At 41.9% G+C, this 18,265-nt stretch overlaps 2 protein-coding genes across 2 annotated transcripts in view; both read left to right on the forward strand.

Moving 5' to 3' along the window:
* The window catches only part of LOC139441450 (serine/threonine-protein phosphatase 6 regulatory ankyrin repeat subunit C-like), a 31,205-nt gene continuing 12,940 nt past the window's right edge, over positions 1 to 18,265 (forward strand). The window contains exon 1 of the mRNA XM_071222366.1: positions 1 to 106. Within this exon, the coding sequence (XP_071078467.1) occupies positions 1 to 106 (106 nt within the window). The remainder of the gene's footprint in view (positions 107 to 18,265) is intronic.
* Positions 14,334 to 17,990, forward strand: LOC139441462 (uncharacterized). The gene is made up of 5 exons (XM_071222374.1): positions 14,334 to 14,379; positions 16,239 to 16,639; positions 16,992 to 17,024; positions 17,332 to 17,709; positions 17,803 to 17,990. Exons 2-5 carry the CDS (start codon positions 16,588 to 16,590, stop codon positions 17,988 to 17,990), a joined length of 651 nt encoding a protein of 216 aa, XP_071078475.1. The 5' UTR covers positions 14,334 to 14,379; positions 16,239 to 16,587.

Here is an 18,265-nt window from a genome sequence, read left to right on the forward strand (position 1 = left end):
ATGTATACGTCAGTGTTATCTACTGGGTCGAGGTATGACTTGCTACAGAGCAGTGCGCAGGACGTGGGAGGGGTGGACATATTGGTGAAGAGAAGGGAGTCAAAACGTAAGTGTAATTTCACGTAAGAAGTGTTTTGCTTTCATTGGAGAACGGAGAACATATGTACTTTTCATAGCAATACAATACCAGATTCGCCTTCAGTAAACAAACATCTAACACAGCAAAGCCACATACGTTCAACAGCAATACAATACCAGAGTCGCCTGTCAGTGCAACAACATCTAACACAGCAAAGTCACATACGTTCAACAGCAATACAAAACTAGAGTCGCCTGTCAGTACAACAGCATCTAACACAGCAAAGTCACATACGTTCAACAGCAATACAAAACTAGAGTCGCCTGTCAGTACAACAGCATCTAACACAGACGTCACATACGTTCATTACGAACAAACGATGAGTGGGTGTTGTTTATTGTACAGTAACACCCTGCAGGGAGAATAAACAATGAGGTTTGCAGCCCCGAGTAGTTTATTCTCCCTGCAGTGTTTTGTTTGTTTATTTCTTATATTAACATTACGTAGAGCCTATTTGAGGATGTTGATCAAGTGTGTCTAAAAAAATGTTCCCTTAATTTCAATAACGATGACTCCCTGAATAGCATTCGACAAGTCCATTTACTACAGATGGGTTAAGTTTGGTATTTCCCGTTTATTCTCAAAATCCTCACGTCCTAATACCGATTTTCATATATCTCCCACTTTTCGATGCGATTGTTCGACCTTTGCGTTTGTCTACGTTTCCCAGCTTCATCTCTGGCGAACAACTCACTGGACACTTCAATCTAAAAAATAACCTCGTCCAAAATACGACGTCATCAATTTGCGAGTGCAAATTCGAATCTCCGGGAATGACGTCGTGATAGAACTGTGCTAAAGTATTTTTAATGTGATGTGGGACGCATTTGGTGTAGCAATAAGTACGGGATGCATGAGCGCCTCTTCGTGTGTTTTATAGCAGCTGTGATCTACTTTATTCAATGTGTTTTGAAACATATAAAAAAAAAAAAAAACACAAGGATAACCGTCAGTCTGAATGAAATCTTGTGTCGCTATGACAGGGCCATATGTGTAATCTATAGATCAGGTTTCAACCTAAAGAGATAATACGTGATACGAGTGTCACTACGGTCATGATCCAGCTGGGGTCCATGCAGGTAGCAAAAGTACTGTAAGTCCCCATGGTCCCCAGTGTGGTGATCTACCTTCAGTTGTTGGAGATCATAGCCTGTTTTTATAATGTATTGTTATGTATAGTAATATCAATTTTATGACTCCATACTAGTTTTAAATATTTCTCTGTGATAAGTCTAGTTATTTTACTGCCCATCGTTGGCAGGTTTTTTATACGTTTTCAAAGTATTTATAATTTTAAACCTTTGATAGTCACGTTATGGCTGAAATATTGCCCATGTGACTTAAAACTTAACTCACTCACTCACTCACTCACTACGGTCATGATGACCTGATGTCTTATTAATTGTTACAAGTGCACTTCAAATGCCTAGATGGTTCAAAATGGATACCAAAGTTCATTTAATTATTTTATGCTTGATAGATTGTTAACAAAAACCTTAATAGTCGAAATAGCGTTTGCAAATAGAATATAAACATAAATGAAAAACTGAATTTAATAAACTAGAAAATATTACGTGTATTCGAGATGTGCCCAATTTGAGGTACTTGAATACAAAAAACAAGTAGTTGAAGAAACACATTCGAAAAACAGACACTTCTACTTTCTGCCCAAGGTTTTATATTGTATTTCGTCTTCAAATTGCCGCCGAAATTACAGTATCGCAGTTTAACATGAATACCCCACTCAGAAACAGTCTACTGAGTCCGAGCCGACCAGTCCTTGCTTTAATCTCTTAATGCCGAGCACCTGGCAGGGCAACAACAAGTACCATATTTTTACGTCTATTGGTATGACACGACCTGGGATCGAACCCCGGACCGCTCTCCTGGTGGATGGATGCTCTGCAACTGTTGATCACGGAGGCGGTTTTATACCTTTAGGAACTTCGTCATATTATAGTTTTATTAATGCTTACACAAGTGTGGACAAAATTATTTGTTTTATATTTGTATTTTATCGTTTGATTGGTGGAACATTTGACGTCTAAAGATTGCATCATGTGCGCGTTTATGGGGGCCGACCGTATTCATAAAACCAAACATTCTATTCTTTTAATTGAAATTTTCCATACTATGAACAAATATTAGTGCTAATATATACTGTCAGTTTTTGGTAGAACGTTACTTTTAAATTTTGATTAAACTGAAAAGAATCTGGCTTCAACTGGCCCTCGGGCACTTTCATGACTTTTATAGGACATTCTTCTATAGTATTGGCAAATTTGAAATATGTTATCAGGACATGTTGAATGGTAATCATTCAATATCCGAGAAAAGAACCGATATGGTTATCACTATTGATAGCTGAATGGGAACATTTTTGGTACACATGGACACAAAATAACATACAAGAATCTATTGTCCTAAAACAATAGCAGAGCCTCTCTACGGACATGGCGGATACGGAGTTACAATAGCTTACAGTTTAGCATTGCGGAGTTATGCCCCTTTTTCTTAGTACATTTGACTTGTTCGGATATAAGACTATATATATATTATGATTGCTCACAGTTTACATAAAGCTGTCAAATATAACATTTCGTCGCACTGTACTTTACTGTACGATAAATTGTGGCTACAAAAAATTTTTACAAAGTTTTTTTCTTTAGCAATTTGGACAACATTTATTTTTTTTGCATTAGTTTTCAACATCATTCCTTTTCCACCATGGATTTGAATTACAAAGTCAGAGGTTAGCCCAATACCTCACGACCGCAATTCTCGCACAGCATTTAATTTTCAAAAATGAAAGTTAATTTGGCAACCAGGATTACAGCGGTAATGTAGTGAATCACAAGCTTTTGGTCAGAACTTGCGATATCCGAGCTGGATGCAACTCGCCGCCGTGTGAATGCCGAGTTGTATTCAATTTTAGCTCGTACAATTACTTGCATACAACAAGACGCGTGAATGCCGAGTTGTATACAACTTCAACTCGTACAACTACTTGCATACAACAAGCCGCGTGAATGCCGAGTTGTATACAACCTCAGTATATCACCAGTAATCACGTAAAAACGTTGCTCATAATCCTAGAATAGTTTAGAATGTTTTGGAAAATACGCAACAACGAACGCCGAAGTGAACTTTCCGCGATAGAAAGTGTCTAGATGAAATCAAGCAAAATAAATTAGGTGTGAAAACGAACGCTGTGCTCGGAAAACTGCACTTGTTTGAAATGTAAACAAAGCATAATTCAGATTTTACACAGTGTAGCATTTTATCTTATTTTGAGCTATCCATTTGTCTATTCGTTGCATATATTTGCACAACATTTTCAGAATATGCATGGGAAGATAATCGTAGGAAGAATTAGGGCATTAGAAATAGAAACATTGCAATGAATTGATAAAATTAACAGAAATAGTCAAAGTTTCGGTCCTGTGTGACGACATGACTGACGAAAAATCACGCACAAGAACAACGGTATTTATCGAAATTTCTGACTTTTTCTCTTGGTTTCAATGAATAATATAACAACAAATAACAGTACACAGATTGTCAGAATTGTTCTGATTACTTACTTGTGATATTTATGTTAATTAGATCCCTGATTCAAGGAAAGTTCCCTCGTAAATTCCAGCGTACTGTTGTCAGTGAACACGCTATTTTGTAAAAGTCGGTCACCGGTAGTGATGTCATACGTCAACATTGTTGTACATATATTGTATTTCTTTGAGGTGAAGGTCCTTGAATGAAAGTACATACATCATTGTATCTTGCTGTTTACAGTTTCAATTATGATGTAGATTTTGCATATCTTTTATACATTTTTTGCACACAATTAATTTCACTATGGATATTTATAAATGCTCAACATGATATCATCGTAGATTTTGCCCACAACATGCATGAACCTTTGATAATCTCCTGCTTGTTTGAACATTGTTAACATAATAAATTGATAACTTTATAGTGTCTTATATATATATATAACTTTTTTCCTTCAGATGAGTGTTAGAAGATGAAATGTAAATGTAACTGCAACATGTACGTATTCTTTTGGAGTGTAATAGTCAATATTGTAATTTCAGAAAACAGGTAAATGAACAGCCGTTTGAATTTATTTTAAAACTATAACTGAATGTATTACTTTCACAAAATGGATAATATGTTTTTATGTAATGTAAGTTAATTTTATGTTATGTCGAAAAACCGTCAAATTCCGTTTTATACATCGAGATTTTCCATATCATGATCAAAAAGCAGGGCAGATATATATTAATCAAAATACCAGTGTTATCCTTCTCCGACGTTGTCAATGCCATAAAAGAAGCCATGCGTCAAATAGAATTGTGTCATTTTTTAAGTAATTCATTACATTTGATGAAAGGGCTAGTGTTCCATTAATAATGGTGCAACATTAGTCAAATTACACTTGCACCATCAGGAGAATGTTGGAATCTAAGGACTAATTTATAGGTTAGATAGGGCCATCTATTTCTCTTTTACTTCCTCTTTTGTGAAGTACGATTTCATCATTTCTTATGGGTTTGTTTATGCCTAAACGTATACAGTTTCAATATCTATATCTGTGATGGAAAAGTTTGCTTCCTCGTGAACAAATCACCATGAAAATATATTGCCCTTATCCACAGCTAATTCTTACCAAGTGACCTGAGTTACAATAAACTAGTGCTAAGTAAAGCGGAGTAATGTACGTGTGTAAAGTGTGTTGACTTTTGATGCATAGTTGAAAATCCGTTTTCATCATTTACGGTAGGCTATTTTTAATATTGAATGTATTACGTTATACATAAGCATATAAATCCATTTGATATATATTTATGGCGTTCAGATATAAGGCAGTATTTTGTTCGCTCACAGTTTCTGTAAAACAGCCAAATTAAAAAAACATCGTCGCACAGTATTTTTATCAGTGAACGATAAAAAGTGGCGAAATTTATTGTTTTTCAACGCAGAATAAATTCTCAGACAACATTTAGCAGTGTCATTTTTTCAAACTGATGTAATATTCTACATCTCTGTGTTATTTTATAGCCGTAGGTAGATCCAGTGTCGCGAGAGTGCAATTCTTGCACAATCTTAACTTTTCAGATCTTGGGAAAATGAGCGTCAGAAAAAAACTCGGCATCCAGAGGGTTAAAGGGTTTTACCAAGAGTAGAGTTTTACAGTTGAGTCAAGTTAAATAGTCCGTTATCGATTTGTAACTTGTGAAACCTTAAAGTAACATACTTAACTTCTTGTCTTGTTTTCTCCATGAGTGCGGTCTGGTGGGCTTGTGGTTAAAGCGTTCACTCGTCACGCCGAAGACCCGGGTTTGATTCCCCACATGGATGCAATGTGTGAAGCATATTTCTGTTGTCCCCCTACGTCATATTGCTTGAATATTGTGAAAGACGGCATAAAACCATACTCACTCACTCACTTTATCCATGAACTGACGAAGTTTCCTACGCACAGCATGAACGTTTGGAGTGAATCCCGTGACACAGACACCGTCCAGTTCTTCAGTTTACTCGCCCCTCAAAATGGTGGTCTTCTGTTTCATGTTATTAGGTGTCAACACAACTGGACGCAGCCCACGTGACTTAGACATAGTTCCCCTCATTTCGCCCGACTGTATGTCATCGGGTATTTCCATGACATCTTTCACCGCACTTTTAACACAAGCCTCTATATCTGCATGTAGAAGTCGTGTGATGCAAATACAATCTCTGTGATCCAAATGCATAAATATTGTTGAAGAACTCAGAGTGAAAAAACTATTGTCATCAAGTGCTCCCACATGATCTGTGCGAGACGCTTAACACTGCGCTCACCAATTTTGGTGGACTGTACGTAATCGACACATAACCAGACAATCTGGTGACTGGTAGTTTGAGCAACGTCCCACGCTCGTATACGACTGAGCGCTAGCCTGACCACCGATCCATTCCGTCGCCTCCTTCAACCCGGATTCCTACAGGTGAATGCCTGTACCATTGGATCTGTGAAATCAAGTGCATGATTTGCCAACTTGAAATAAACATAAAAGTCCTGTTTGTAAGGAAATGTTTTTTTTAAGGGTGATCAGTGTCGTTTATTTCCTCAAAGACATAAGATTGCCACGACGTCTAATAATTTTTTGTTTATATAACATACATAAACAATGGGATGAAATAGCCTTGATGTTTGTTGATTGATGGCTTGTGGCAGCGAATGGGGACTGCTTCTGTTAGTTTTCTCTAAGTAGAGTCATGGAGGATGTTGGAAGGGATGTGGACGTTTTCCCAGTTGATGTGAGTGGGGCAGTTGCTGATATGGTTCGAGATGGCTGATCTACTGTCTGATTTGATGGTTGAGGTTGTGTGCTCTTTAATTCTGGTGTTGATGGGGCGGGATGTTTCACCTACGTAGGATTGTCCACAGTTGCAGTCAATTTTGTTAATAACACCTTGGGGTTTGGTTGTGTTTCTGCCGTTGCCCTCTGTAGAGTCCAATATAGTCTGTACCATGTTCAACATTCACTCGTGGGGGAACGGGTGGCCTAGTAGTCTAAGGCGCCGCGATTCGCTTTGCAGAGTTGCGTCCCTTGGACACTCAAGAAACCTATGATTGTGGGTTCGAATCCCTTTTTGCCCCGATTATGTTTCTAGGTTTGTCAGCACCATACCCATGCTCGTGGGCTGCACCAAAGTGGTAAACGTCTGAGACCTGCATTACCTCGGGCTTTCCTCCCACTTACAGCTGACACGCCGTGATATAACTGGAATACTGTAAAAAGCGGTGTTAAACCCAACTCACTCACTCACACATTCACTCGTGCTTGACAACGGTATACGGATCTATACCGAAACTTCGCCTTTACAATTTTTAAGAAATTGTTATCCATAAATTGTGTCTACTTTGTCATATGTCAACTTCTAAGTAATGCCTATATATCAAACAATTAAAGTGTACTGCATGTGATTGATGACAAATCTTAAAGTATATGGTTTCAACAGGATTGTATCACTGCATAAATCTTACACGTGAAAATCCGTGTTAGAATAGGTCTTCAGCAACCCATTTTTGCCGTAAGTGGCGACTATTCTTGTCGTAAGAGACAACTAACGGGATCTGGTGGTCAAGCTCGCTTACTTGGTTGATGCATGTCATCGTATCCCTGCGTAGATCGATGCTCATGATGTCAATTGCTGGTTTATCTGCTCCTGACCACCGTTTTATCAATGGAACATTGCTGAGAGCAGCGTTAATTAACAAACGAACAAACAATAAAGATTAACCTTAAACAATATGGTTTCAACACGATTCAATCACTGCATGTGATTAATAATAAATCTTAAAGCACATGGTTTCAGGATGGCGATTGTGTCGGAATAATTGGTGAAGAGTGTAAATGAACAAGTAGAAAAGACCCAACAGTGTATAGTTCAACTGCACATGACAGCCCAGTGACAATGGCATGTAAGGCATTGCGGAGTTGTGCCCCTTTGCAAGCACGGTGATAGCATTAGTGAGATCCGAATATCACAAGTTGTTTTTGTTTATAAAAGGTCAAATGAATTTGACAAAAATTGTCCAACTTATAACGACCTATCCATAAACATGTAAACAGACAGCTGACAATGGTGAGTGAGTGAGTGAGTGAGTTGGGTTGAACGCAGCTTTTAACAGTATTCCAGTTATATAACGGCGTGTCAGCTTAATGTGGGAGGAAAGTACGAAGTGATGTAGGTCTCAGACGTCTACCACTTCGGTGAAAGGGAGATTTTTAGGAGATTTATTGTACCTAACAAAGTCGATATATTAAATTTAACATCATAGATACAAATATGAAAATTTGAGTTCGATAGTCATTTGTTGTCGTTGTACAAAGGCATTGAAAACTTGTCATTGTCATGTGACATAAGGCCACAAAGTTGCACTGAACTCAGTATCCCGTGTGACCGCCCCGGGCAGCAATCACCGCTCTGCATCTCCTCGGCACTGACTGGATAAGTGCATGTAACGCGTTCATCCAAGAGGTGTTCGATTTGGTTGAGATCTGGATATCTCGACGGCCAGGGAAAGCCGTTGATATTGGCATTATGGAGGTAGTCTACCGTGACACGAGCTGTGTGCGGTGGAGCGTTGTCCCGTTGAAACAGCTCCCCCTGTTGGTCAATGATCGGAAGAAGGTGAGGTTGAAGAAGGTGATTCATGAAGCGATTTGCTGTCAAATTTGCCTGAACCACAACCAAGTCAGGTCCCTTGGTGGAGGATATGGCCCCCCACACCATGACACTACTGAAGGCAATACACGTTGTCGGTCATCCATCTCTGTAATGTATCTCAGTAATATCCAGTAGTTATACTTACTTTTGTTAGTCAACTGCGTATGATTTTTTATGTCACCATTACTACTGGGATGGTCTTATAATCAACGTATATTTGCTGTAGATCTCGATTCCTAAGAATACAACGATGTGGGTTGGGAGCACGTTCTTATCATAGTTTATCATAAACCCAAGACATTCAATGAGTTCTTTTAGGCACTGTGCAGCTATTTCACACTCACATTTAGTTGCAGCTGTGATCAGAGCCAAGCCCCCTACGATTCAGTAAACGGGTAATACTAGAGGTAAGTCTTTGAAATATTTCTGGGCTTTTAGCTGCTCCGAAAGGTAGCCTAGTATCTACCATATACGTTATGCCCCTCGAACTTTAACATTAAGCCGTGAGCATCATAACGGTCTAGATGGAGGGGCAGACTGTGGTGAGCATTTTTAAGGTCAATCTTTGCCATATATCCGTTTCTAGGGAGCAGTTTTACAGCTTTGTCTATACTATCATAAGTCACATGATTGGTACTCACTTAGGTATTGGCACTTTCTCCAGCAGGTCTGCTGCAGTCGTGGATCAAACGTATGTCGTTAGAGCCAGACTTGGGCACAGCTCTCAGGCTACTGACGATCGTAGGTGTTTCGTCCCAGATAAGATAACTTCCAGCCCCAATTCCGCTGACGAATCGTTTGTGCTACCTCAGAAGTATTGTCAACACATACCGCCGATTTGGATTTTTGGCAATCACAGTGTTTGTACATATGGACATCATGGCAGTTGGATGTATGATATTTGACCCTGTGTAACAACCACTGACGAGTGTAATTTAATTCATCTTAAAGGCAACATCAGATCCTGGAGTCTACGTTCAAATATGTCTCTTTCTGTCCTACAAAACAGTGATAGTCTTCTCACTGACGACACAGTGAGGGTATGTGCGCGTGCATTCATCAAGTCCTGATGTCAGTGGACCAAAACTACCACGATCATACAATCAGGTCGTGAGATTCTGTTGACACTTGAAACTGAAAATGTTAAAAGAGTCCATCACATGACAGGCGACACTGCCAGTGACATCGTTCCAATGGTAGCGCCTACAGACGCCGACACTGCCAGTGACATCTCTCAAAGGGTAGCGCCTACAGCCGCCGACACTGCCAGTGACATCTCTCAAAGGGTAGCGCCTACAGCCGCCGACACTGCCAGTGACATCTCTCAAAGGGTAGCGCCTACAGACGCCGACACTGCCAGTGACATCTCTCCAATGGTAGCGCCTACAGACGCCGACACTGCCAGTGACATCTCTCCAAGGGTAGCGCCTATAGCCGGCGACACTGCCAGTGACATCTCTCCAATGGAAACGCCTACAGCCGCCGACACTGCCAGTGACATCTCCAAGTGTAGCGCCTACAGCCGCCGACACTGCCAGTGACATCTCTCCAATGGTAGCGCCTACAGCCGCCGACACTGCCAGTGACATCTCCAATGGTAGCGCCTACAGCCGGCGACACTGCCAGTGACATCTCTCCAATGGTAGCGCCTACAGCCGCCGACACTGCCAGTGACATCTCTCCAATGGTAGCGCCTACAGCCGCCGACACTGCCAGTGACATCTCCAAGTGTAGCGCCTACAGCCGGCGACACTGCCAGTGACATCTCTCCAATGGTAGCGCCTACAGCCGCCGACACTGCCAGTGACATCTCCAAGTGTAGCGCCTACAGCCGCCGACACTGCCAGTGACATCTCTCCAATGGTAGCGCCTACAGCCGTCGACACTGCCAGTGACATCTCTCCAATGGTAGCGCCTACATCCGCCGACACTGCCAGTGACATCTCTCCAATGGTAGCGCCTACAGCCGCCGACACTGCCAGTGACATCTCCAATGGTAGCGCCTACAGCCGCCGACACTGCCAGTGACATCTCTCCAATGGTAGCGCCTACAGCCGTCGACACTGCCAGTGACATCTCTCCAATGGTAGCGCCTACAGCCGCCGAAACGCGTGCAGGGATCCGATAACTACCTGCACACATCAGTACTGGCATTCCGATACCCAACCGAGTATCCTGTCTATAAAGGCTGGAGTGAAAAGGCCGCCACAGGCTAGCCGCGATCGGACTACCATTTACAGCGAACATTGCATCATGGCCTCTTATAAAAATATTCTGTTTGAAAACAAAGCTACTAAAACACACAAACACACGCACACATACACACACACACACACACACACACACACACACACACACACACACACACACACACACACACACACACACACACACACACACACACACACACACACACACACACACACACACACACACACACACACACACACACACTCACTCACTCACTCACTCACTCACTCACTCACTCACTCACTCAAACACACACACTCACTCAAACACACTCTCACACACACACACACACTCACTCAAACACACTCTCACACACACACACACACAATCTTTGTCAAATCATAAACACACTCCTCCGTTTATAAAATGCTCTACTCGGACAATCTGTGCAGGGCGATTACAAATAATTGTGACAAAAAGCCAGTTGACATTCCGAGTGTATCTGATGTCAGCAGTTGTACTTCCTCCTTCCCTGACATTGTATTGACTGCTCCCCTCACCACCTCTCCGGGGGTGTTGGGCTGATGTGGGGGTCACGGGCTAATATGGGGGTCTCAGGCTGATATGGGGATCTCGGGTTGATATGGGGATCTCGGGTTGATATGGGGATCTCGGGCTGATATGGGGATCTAAGGTTGATATGGAGATCTCGGGTTGATACGGGGGTCTCCTCTACACCAGCCCCCACACGCACCCTCCTCCCTTCTCCTACCCCCCCCCCCCCCAACCCCTCAACACACACACACTCACACACTCACACACTCACACATACATATATATACACACACATACACACACACACACACACTCACACATACATATATATACACACATACACACCACACAAATACATGTCCTCCTTGTTACGGAAAGGGCAGAGTGGTGACGAATGTATATTGAGCGTCATCCCCGGAAGCTGTTTAGAGTGGAGTGGGGGACCTGATATCTGTGCAACTGTCTCTCTAGATACACACCGGTCTCACTTCTTTCAATCCTCTGCAGTGTGTTGCTGTAGTGGGACAGGGTATACGTCATCCAGAGTTTAACTTCTGTTGTGTACACTGGACCTGTGTGTGTGAGGCGGTCTGTGTACACTTGACCTGTGTGTGTGAGGCTGTCTGTGTACACTGGACCTGTGTGTGTGAGGCGGCCTGTTTACACTGGACCTGTGTGTGAGGCGGACTGTGTACACTGGACCTGTGTGTGTGAGGCGGCCTATTTACACTGGACCTGTGTGTGAGGCGGACTGTGTACACTGGACCTGTGTGTGTGAGGCGGCCTGTGTACACTGTACCAGTGTGTGTGAGACGGATTGGGCGACCCACCCGGATCTAGAAGACTGGGAGGAGAAATCTGATACGCGCAAGTCAGGTAGTGTGTGTTGTCATGATAATTACATACTTCAAGAATAATTTGATAGATTTTGGAATGCTGTTTGATAGGAACCTTCCATCTTTGTTTGACCGTTTGACAACAAATCACATGAGGTACTATCAGTCGAGAGGAACCAGTCTATCACTTGTTCTAGTTTCGGTTTGAGCTGACGCTCTGATGACCTCATTTTCGAGGGGAATCCCCGAACGTTCGTCACACTCAGATTGACGAATAAGATCTTGTTGTGTGGCGGCTGTATTCAGGGGCGTTCCTGTACATTGTAGATGGCCGAGGTAGGTGTAAGTGAATGAAGTCAGTAGCAGTATAACACTGACAGAGTTACCTGTGACATAAAAGGTGTATTGTACCCAGTATCCTCCTAGACATTCGTCAACACTCGCATCTTTCCGTAGACTTCAAGGGTTCGTGTATTTCTCGATTACCGACGTAAGCTAATCAGAATGCCCATCAGAGTTGCGGTACATCGATCCTGAATAGTAAAATTAATTATGTTAACGTGAGAAATTGAACATTTGGTAGCACACATCACAACAACTTAGAAATCTATAAGAATAAATGACTGTTGGTGTATTATACACTGATGATATTCCTTGTGACTCTATGTATGATGATAGATTCAAATACACACGTTCATCTCAGTACACCCAGGATACCACACCCACAGCGACATCCTTTACATCCAGGATACCACACCCACAGCGACATCCTTTACACCCAGGATACCACACCAACAGCGACATCCTTTTACTCCCAGGATACCACACCCACAGCGACATCCTTTACACCCAGGATACCACACCCACAGCGACATCCTTTACACCAGGAATACCACACCCAATGCAACATCTTTGCACCCAGGATACCACACCCACAGCAACATCTTTCACACAGGATACCACACCCACAGCGACATCCTTTACACCCAGGATACCACACCCACAACGACTTCCGTTTCCATGGAGTTACAAGTCTACTTGGCTTTCCAAACCAAAACCAAATTCGGTCTAATTTCCATTTCGATAATATGCCTAGATCTGAAAAATATATCATAGGTAGTGAGGGGAGGTGAAATTTGGTTTAACGTCACGTCCAAGATTATTGCACTTATAAAGCGACGTGCATGCACGTGTGTGTGTGTGTGTGGCTGCTTGTACTAGTCCGTACTGATGCCGATGTATAGTGCTAGCTCACGGAGATACCATGCCGCAGTTTAACATGGATACCCCACTCAGACACAGTATACTGACTCCGAACCGACCAGTCCTTGCTTTAACCCCTAAATGATAAGCGCCAGACAGGGTAACAACAAGTACCATCTTTTAGAGTCTTTTGGTATGACGCAGCCGGAGATCGAACCCCGGACCTTCCGCTCTCCGGGCGGACGCTTTACCACAAGACCACGGGGGCGGTCAATAGGTAGTGAAATAAGCATCGTTTTGAAAAGGAGTGTAGGTGTCTGTGTGTGTATGTGTGTAAGCGTGCCGGTCTATGTGTCTGTTTGAGTGTGCCTGTGTGTGTGACTCTGTGTGACTCTGTGTGTATGAGTGAATGTGCGTGTGACTGTAAGTGAATGTGTGAGTAGTTCCACCAACTCCTCCACACAAATATACACACATACACACAAGAACGAGTTGGTGGAACTAGGTAACAATTAGCGTTTGTGAGCCTGTCTGTTTGTGTTGTGTGTATGTGAGTATATATGTGTGTGAGTGTGTGTGTATGTGTGTGTATATGTCTGTATATATGTGTGAGTGTGTGTATGTGGGTGCAATGTGCGTATGTCTATTTGTGTTGTGTGTATGTCTGTATATATATGTTAGTGTGTGTGTGTGGGGGGGGGGTGCAAATGTGTGTATGTCTGTTTGTGTTGTGTGTATGTGTGTATATATATGTATATATATATTTGTGTGTGTGTGTGTGTCTGCATGTGTGTGTGTCTGTGTGTGTGTGTGTGTCTGCGTGTGTGTGAAGAGGAGTTGGTTGAACAAGGTAACAATTACCGTTTATTAGCCGAAATCCGAAGTTAATAAGTCAATAAGATTGTTATTTGTGTTGAAACATATCAGTCGAACCGTTGTCCGTCAACATTACATGCTTTAGAAAGGGGGTCAAGGATCCACTATGATTATCTTCTCTATCTATGTAAATTAGCATGCATTGCATAAACACCCAATACAAAGTATTCAGAGCACATTTCAGTCCATACATATTATTTATGAATTTGTTTGTAATATATTAAGAGAATGAATGCTCCTGTAAAGAATAGTACCAAAATAATATGTGCAGATTGATATTACAGGTAAAACGTATAATTAATTGTAACACCTGTTTCAGTCAGGTGTCAGAGTGACTTAACAGCACCCAGTTGTGACAAGGTATATACAGTTTATTAATTATAACTTTGTGTCTTCACCTTCACAATGTTGAGTTACATATCGTCAGGGAAATCAAGACAGTCACAATCGTAACAAAAGTCAATTGAGCCATTGTCTGACACAAGTCCTATTATGACATTCATAAATCTACTATCGCCTGGGTCGTGTCGGTAATCACATCTAAACATGGCATGTCCAGGTCAAAGTCATTGGCTCTTCCTCTGTCTATTGTTGTCCATTACTATATATGTGTTTACATGTATACTGTTAGTCTGTCACGTCAACACCAGCTAATAATCCCCTGAGTAAGGTATGTAGGTTATATACGGTGGCAGTGTGACAGTGAAGTGTGTTGCTAGAGTGACATGAGTTACCTCCCCTGAGTAAGGTATGTAGCTTACATGCAGTGGCAGTGTAACAGTGTAGTGTGTTGCTGTAGACTGACATGAGTTACCTCCCCTACATAAGGTATGTAGCTTACATACAGTGTCAGTGTAACAGTGAAGTGTGTTGCTGTAGAGTGACGTGAGTTACCTCCCCCGAGTAAGGTATGTAGCTTACATGCAGTGTCAGTGTAACAGTGAAGAGTGTTGCTAGAGTGACAGCAGTTACCTCCCCTGAGTAAGGTATGTAGCTTACATGCAGTGTCAGTGTAACAGTGTAGTGTGTTGCTAGAGTGACAGCAGTTACCTCCCCTGAGTAAGGTATGTAGCTTACATGCAGTGTCAGTGTAACAGTGTAGCGTGTTGCTAGAGTGACAGCAGTTACCTCCCCTGAGTAAGGTATGAAGCTTACATGCAGTGTTAGTGTAACAGTGAAGTGTGTTGCTGTAGAGTGACAGCAGTTACCTCCCCTGAGTAAGGTATGAAGCTTACATGCAGTGTCAGTGTAACAGTGTAGTGTGTTGCTAGAGTGACAGCAGTTACCTCCCCTGAGTAAGGTATGAAGCTTACATGCAGTGTCAGTGTAACAGTGAAGTGTGTTGCTGTAGAGTGACAGCAGTTACCTCCCCTGAGTAAGGTATGTAGCTCACATGCAGTGTCAGTGTAACAGTATAGTGTGTTGCTGTAGAGTGACAGCAGTTACCTCCCCTGAGTAAGGTATGTAGCTTACATGCAGTGTCAGTGTAACAGTGTAGTGTGTTGCTAGAGTGACAGCAGTTACCTCCCCTACGTAAGGTATGTAGCTTACATGCAGTGTCAGTGTAACAGTGAAGTGTGTTGCTGTAGAGTGACATGAGTTACCTCCCCTGAGTAAGGTATGTAGCTTACATGCATTGTCAGTGTAACAGTGTAGTGTGTTGCTGTAGAGTGACAGCAGTTACCTCCCCTGGGTAAGGTATGTAGCTTACATGCAGTGTCAGTGTAACAGTGTAGTGTGTTGCTGTAGAGTGACAGCAGTTACCTCCCCTGAGTAAGGTTTGTAGCTTACATACAGTGGCAGTGTAACAGTGAAGTGTGTTGCTGTAGACTGACATGAGTTACCGCCCCTGTGTGAGGCATGTTGTGCACAGTGTCCCAGCAGGTGGCAGTGTAAACGTGTTTTGTATTGCTGGACAGACAGGAGTTACCGCCCCTTTTTCAGGGGGATGCACAGTGTCAACGTATGTTGATCGATATAAAAAGACACTCGGGCATTTTCTACACACCAGTCTAAAGCATGTTCAAGCTCCTACCGCTGCCACCAGGCAAAGCTTCCCACTGTGATGGGTGCCCATTGACAATCAACTGAGATACAGCAATTGTTGATCAAGCATTGAATATTTTTGGTCGAAGTGACATCCTTTGGTTCTATTTAGTGTCAAAGAATTATCAAGTATAACTGACTGTGAAATAAGTACATTGTTTTCTACCTTTCAGACCAAATGCAGTCAGGGCTCTGATGACCTCAATTCACCAAGCAAACAGTTGGCAAATATACATTTATCAGTTTATGAGGAGTACTCAGACAAAGTGTGCGGATGTATATGTGATACTGAAATAAATACACTCAGTTTAGAGCCTTCACAAAATGTCATCGGTTTAATGGTTGATATATTTCAGTTTTTGCACTTCGTGCATGTGTGTATCCTTTGACAAGTCCCTTTTCAATGGAAGTTTCTAAAGGTTTACAATTGTGTTGAAGACCCGAAATCATATTTATGATTTCAAAAGTAATTGTAACTGCTGTTACTCCATACTTAGGAAGAAGAGAGACACTGTCAGGGAGATGGCGGAATCATCAACACCCGAGGAGATACTGTCTTCTGATGAATCATCAGGTAATACTCTAAGCACATCGGCAACTACAAACGAGGCACAGTTTGTGGATAACAACTTCTTTAATTACGATGAGGGCGACGTTTCAATGTGAATTGTGCCTACGTTTGTCATCCGCCTATCAAACAAAACATCAAAAGTTGTTTTGAGCAGACCAAATAAAACAAGTAGAAATAGATTAGTTTGTCCACGTTATGAATTATTTTGAAAAAGAGACAAGAAACATTATTCTTATAATTTTGTCATTATCTACGCAGTGTCATCGTTGTATGTTACCTGATTTACATTAATTAACCTCCAAAGTAAGAAGCGTTATGTCTTGTTCCTGTGAATACTTGTCAGTTTATTTTCAAGGTGAAGTCCGGGTACACATCCCTGTCCATAACCGTGAGTGTTCAGTTTGTTAAGTTGATCATCTTCCACTACTGAAACAAAGGAGTTATCTGTACATCTCTATATCAATCTAGCAGTGAACAGAACAGCTATATGACCAACACATCGTGCAATGCTAATGCCGTCATTTATGGTTATAAATATTGTTACATAAAGGATCCATGGTATAAATATGTATATTGATATTGTTCCAGAGCGCATTTAACCAAAATTGTCACTGAAGGAAAGTCACTCTTCCTGTGATTGTCTGAGCCCTAATGTATCTTAATAGGATAACATGTCAATGCTCCATATGTTACAGTCATTCTGTATGTAACTGAGGCACGTGTTCTGAGAGTCGAGTTCACAAGCTGCCAGTCATGGCCTCATGAGACATCCTGGACCTGTATTCCCACTCCGAGCCTAACTCTGAATACTCCTAAGCTCCGTGCACAGTTGGGAGAGTTGAAGGAAAGATGGGAGTCTCCCGGGGAGCATCTGACCAGCATTCGCAGTGGAAGTTTGATGTTTGTCTTCGGACATGACACAGAGGATGAAGCAATTAAGATGGCGGCTAGACATTCGGAAATAAAAAAAGCCATTTTGTTATTTCTTCACGAGATCGGCTCACAAGTGAAAAACATCAGGATGGAAGCTGTCGTTCAGGAGGCAAAGAGAACAGCAAAGAAACAGCAGAAAGGTGATGTACTGTCATGTCATATGTTATCAATATATATGACAAATATGTTAGATATTTAGTTTGGGTTTCTTCATGAACGTCATCTTCTTCCAGAGTCTGGTCAAATCATTACTGGAATGGATGGAGATAGCACCGCAATACATTCCAATGTATCCGGTACACAGAACGTCCAGGAAATGCATTCTGTTCCTAATTTTACTTCAAAACATCCTATGTGTCTATTAGACTGCGAACATTTAAATGCATTATATTTATATCTAGATATTCTGTTCCTTGGTTAGGGTGACCCGCATGACAGGATGAGTTTAAGGTTAAGACGGGATTAAGATGAGCACTGATAGGTCTGATGTCGCCTTTATGTGGGCGAGGATGGAGGTAACTGTTGAAGGTGACACTTGATTTGGCAGCTTTCTTAGCGTTTTCATTTCCAGATATTCCAAAGTGGGCTGAGGCCCTGGTGGAACTCCATATCCTGTTTTTTTATTGTGTTGTCACTGACATGTGGTACACCTCTCATCTTCATCATATGTTTTCTCTTGTCATCATTTGTTCACAG

The sequence above is a fragment of the Haliotis cracherodii genome, unplaced genomic scaffold, assembly GCF_022045235.1.
Source record: "Haliotis cracherodii isolate W230 unplaced genomic scaffold, xgHalCrac1.p SCAF_40, whole genome shotgun sequence".
In the NCBI taxonomy this organism is placed as follows: domain Eukaryota; kingdom Metazoa; phylum Mollusca; class Gastropoda; order Lepetellida; family Haliotidae; genus Haliotis; species Haliotis cracherodii.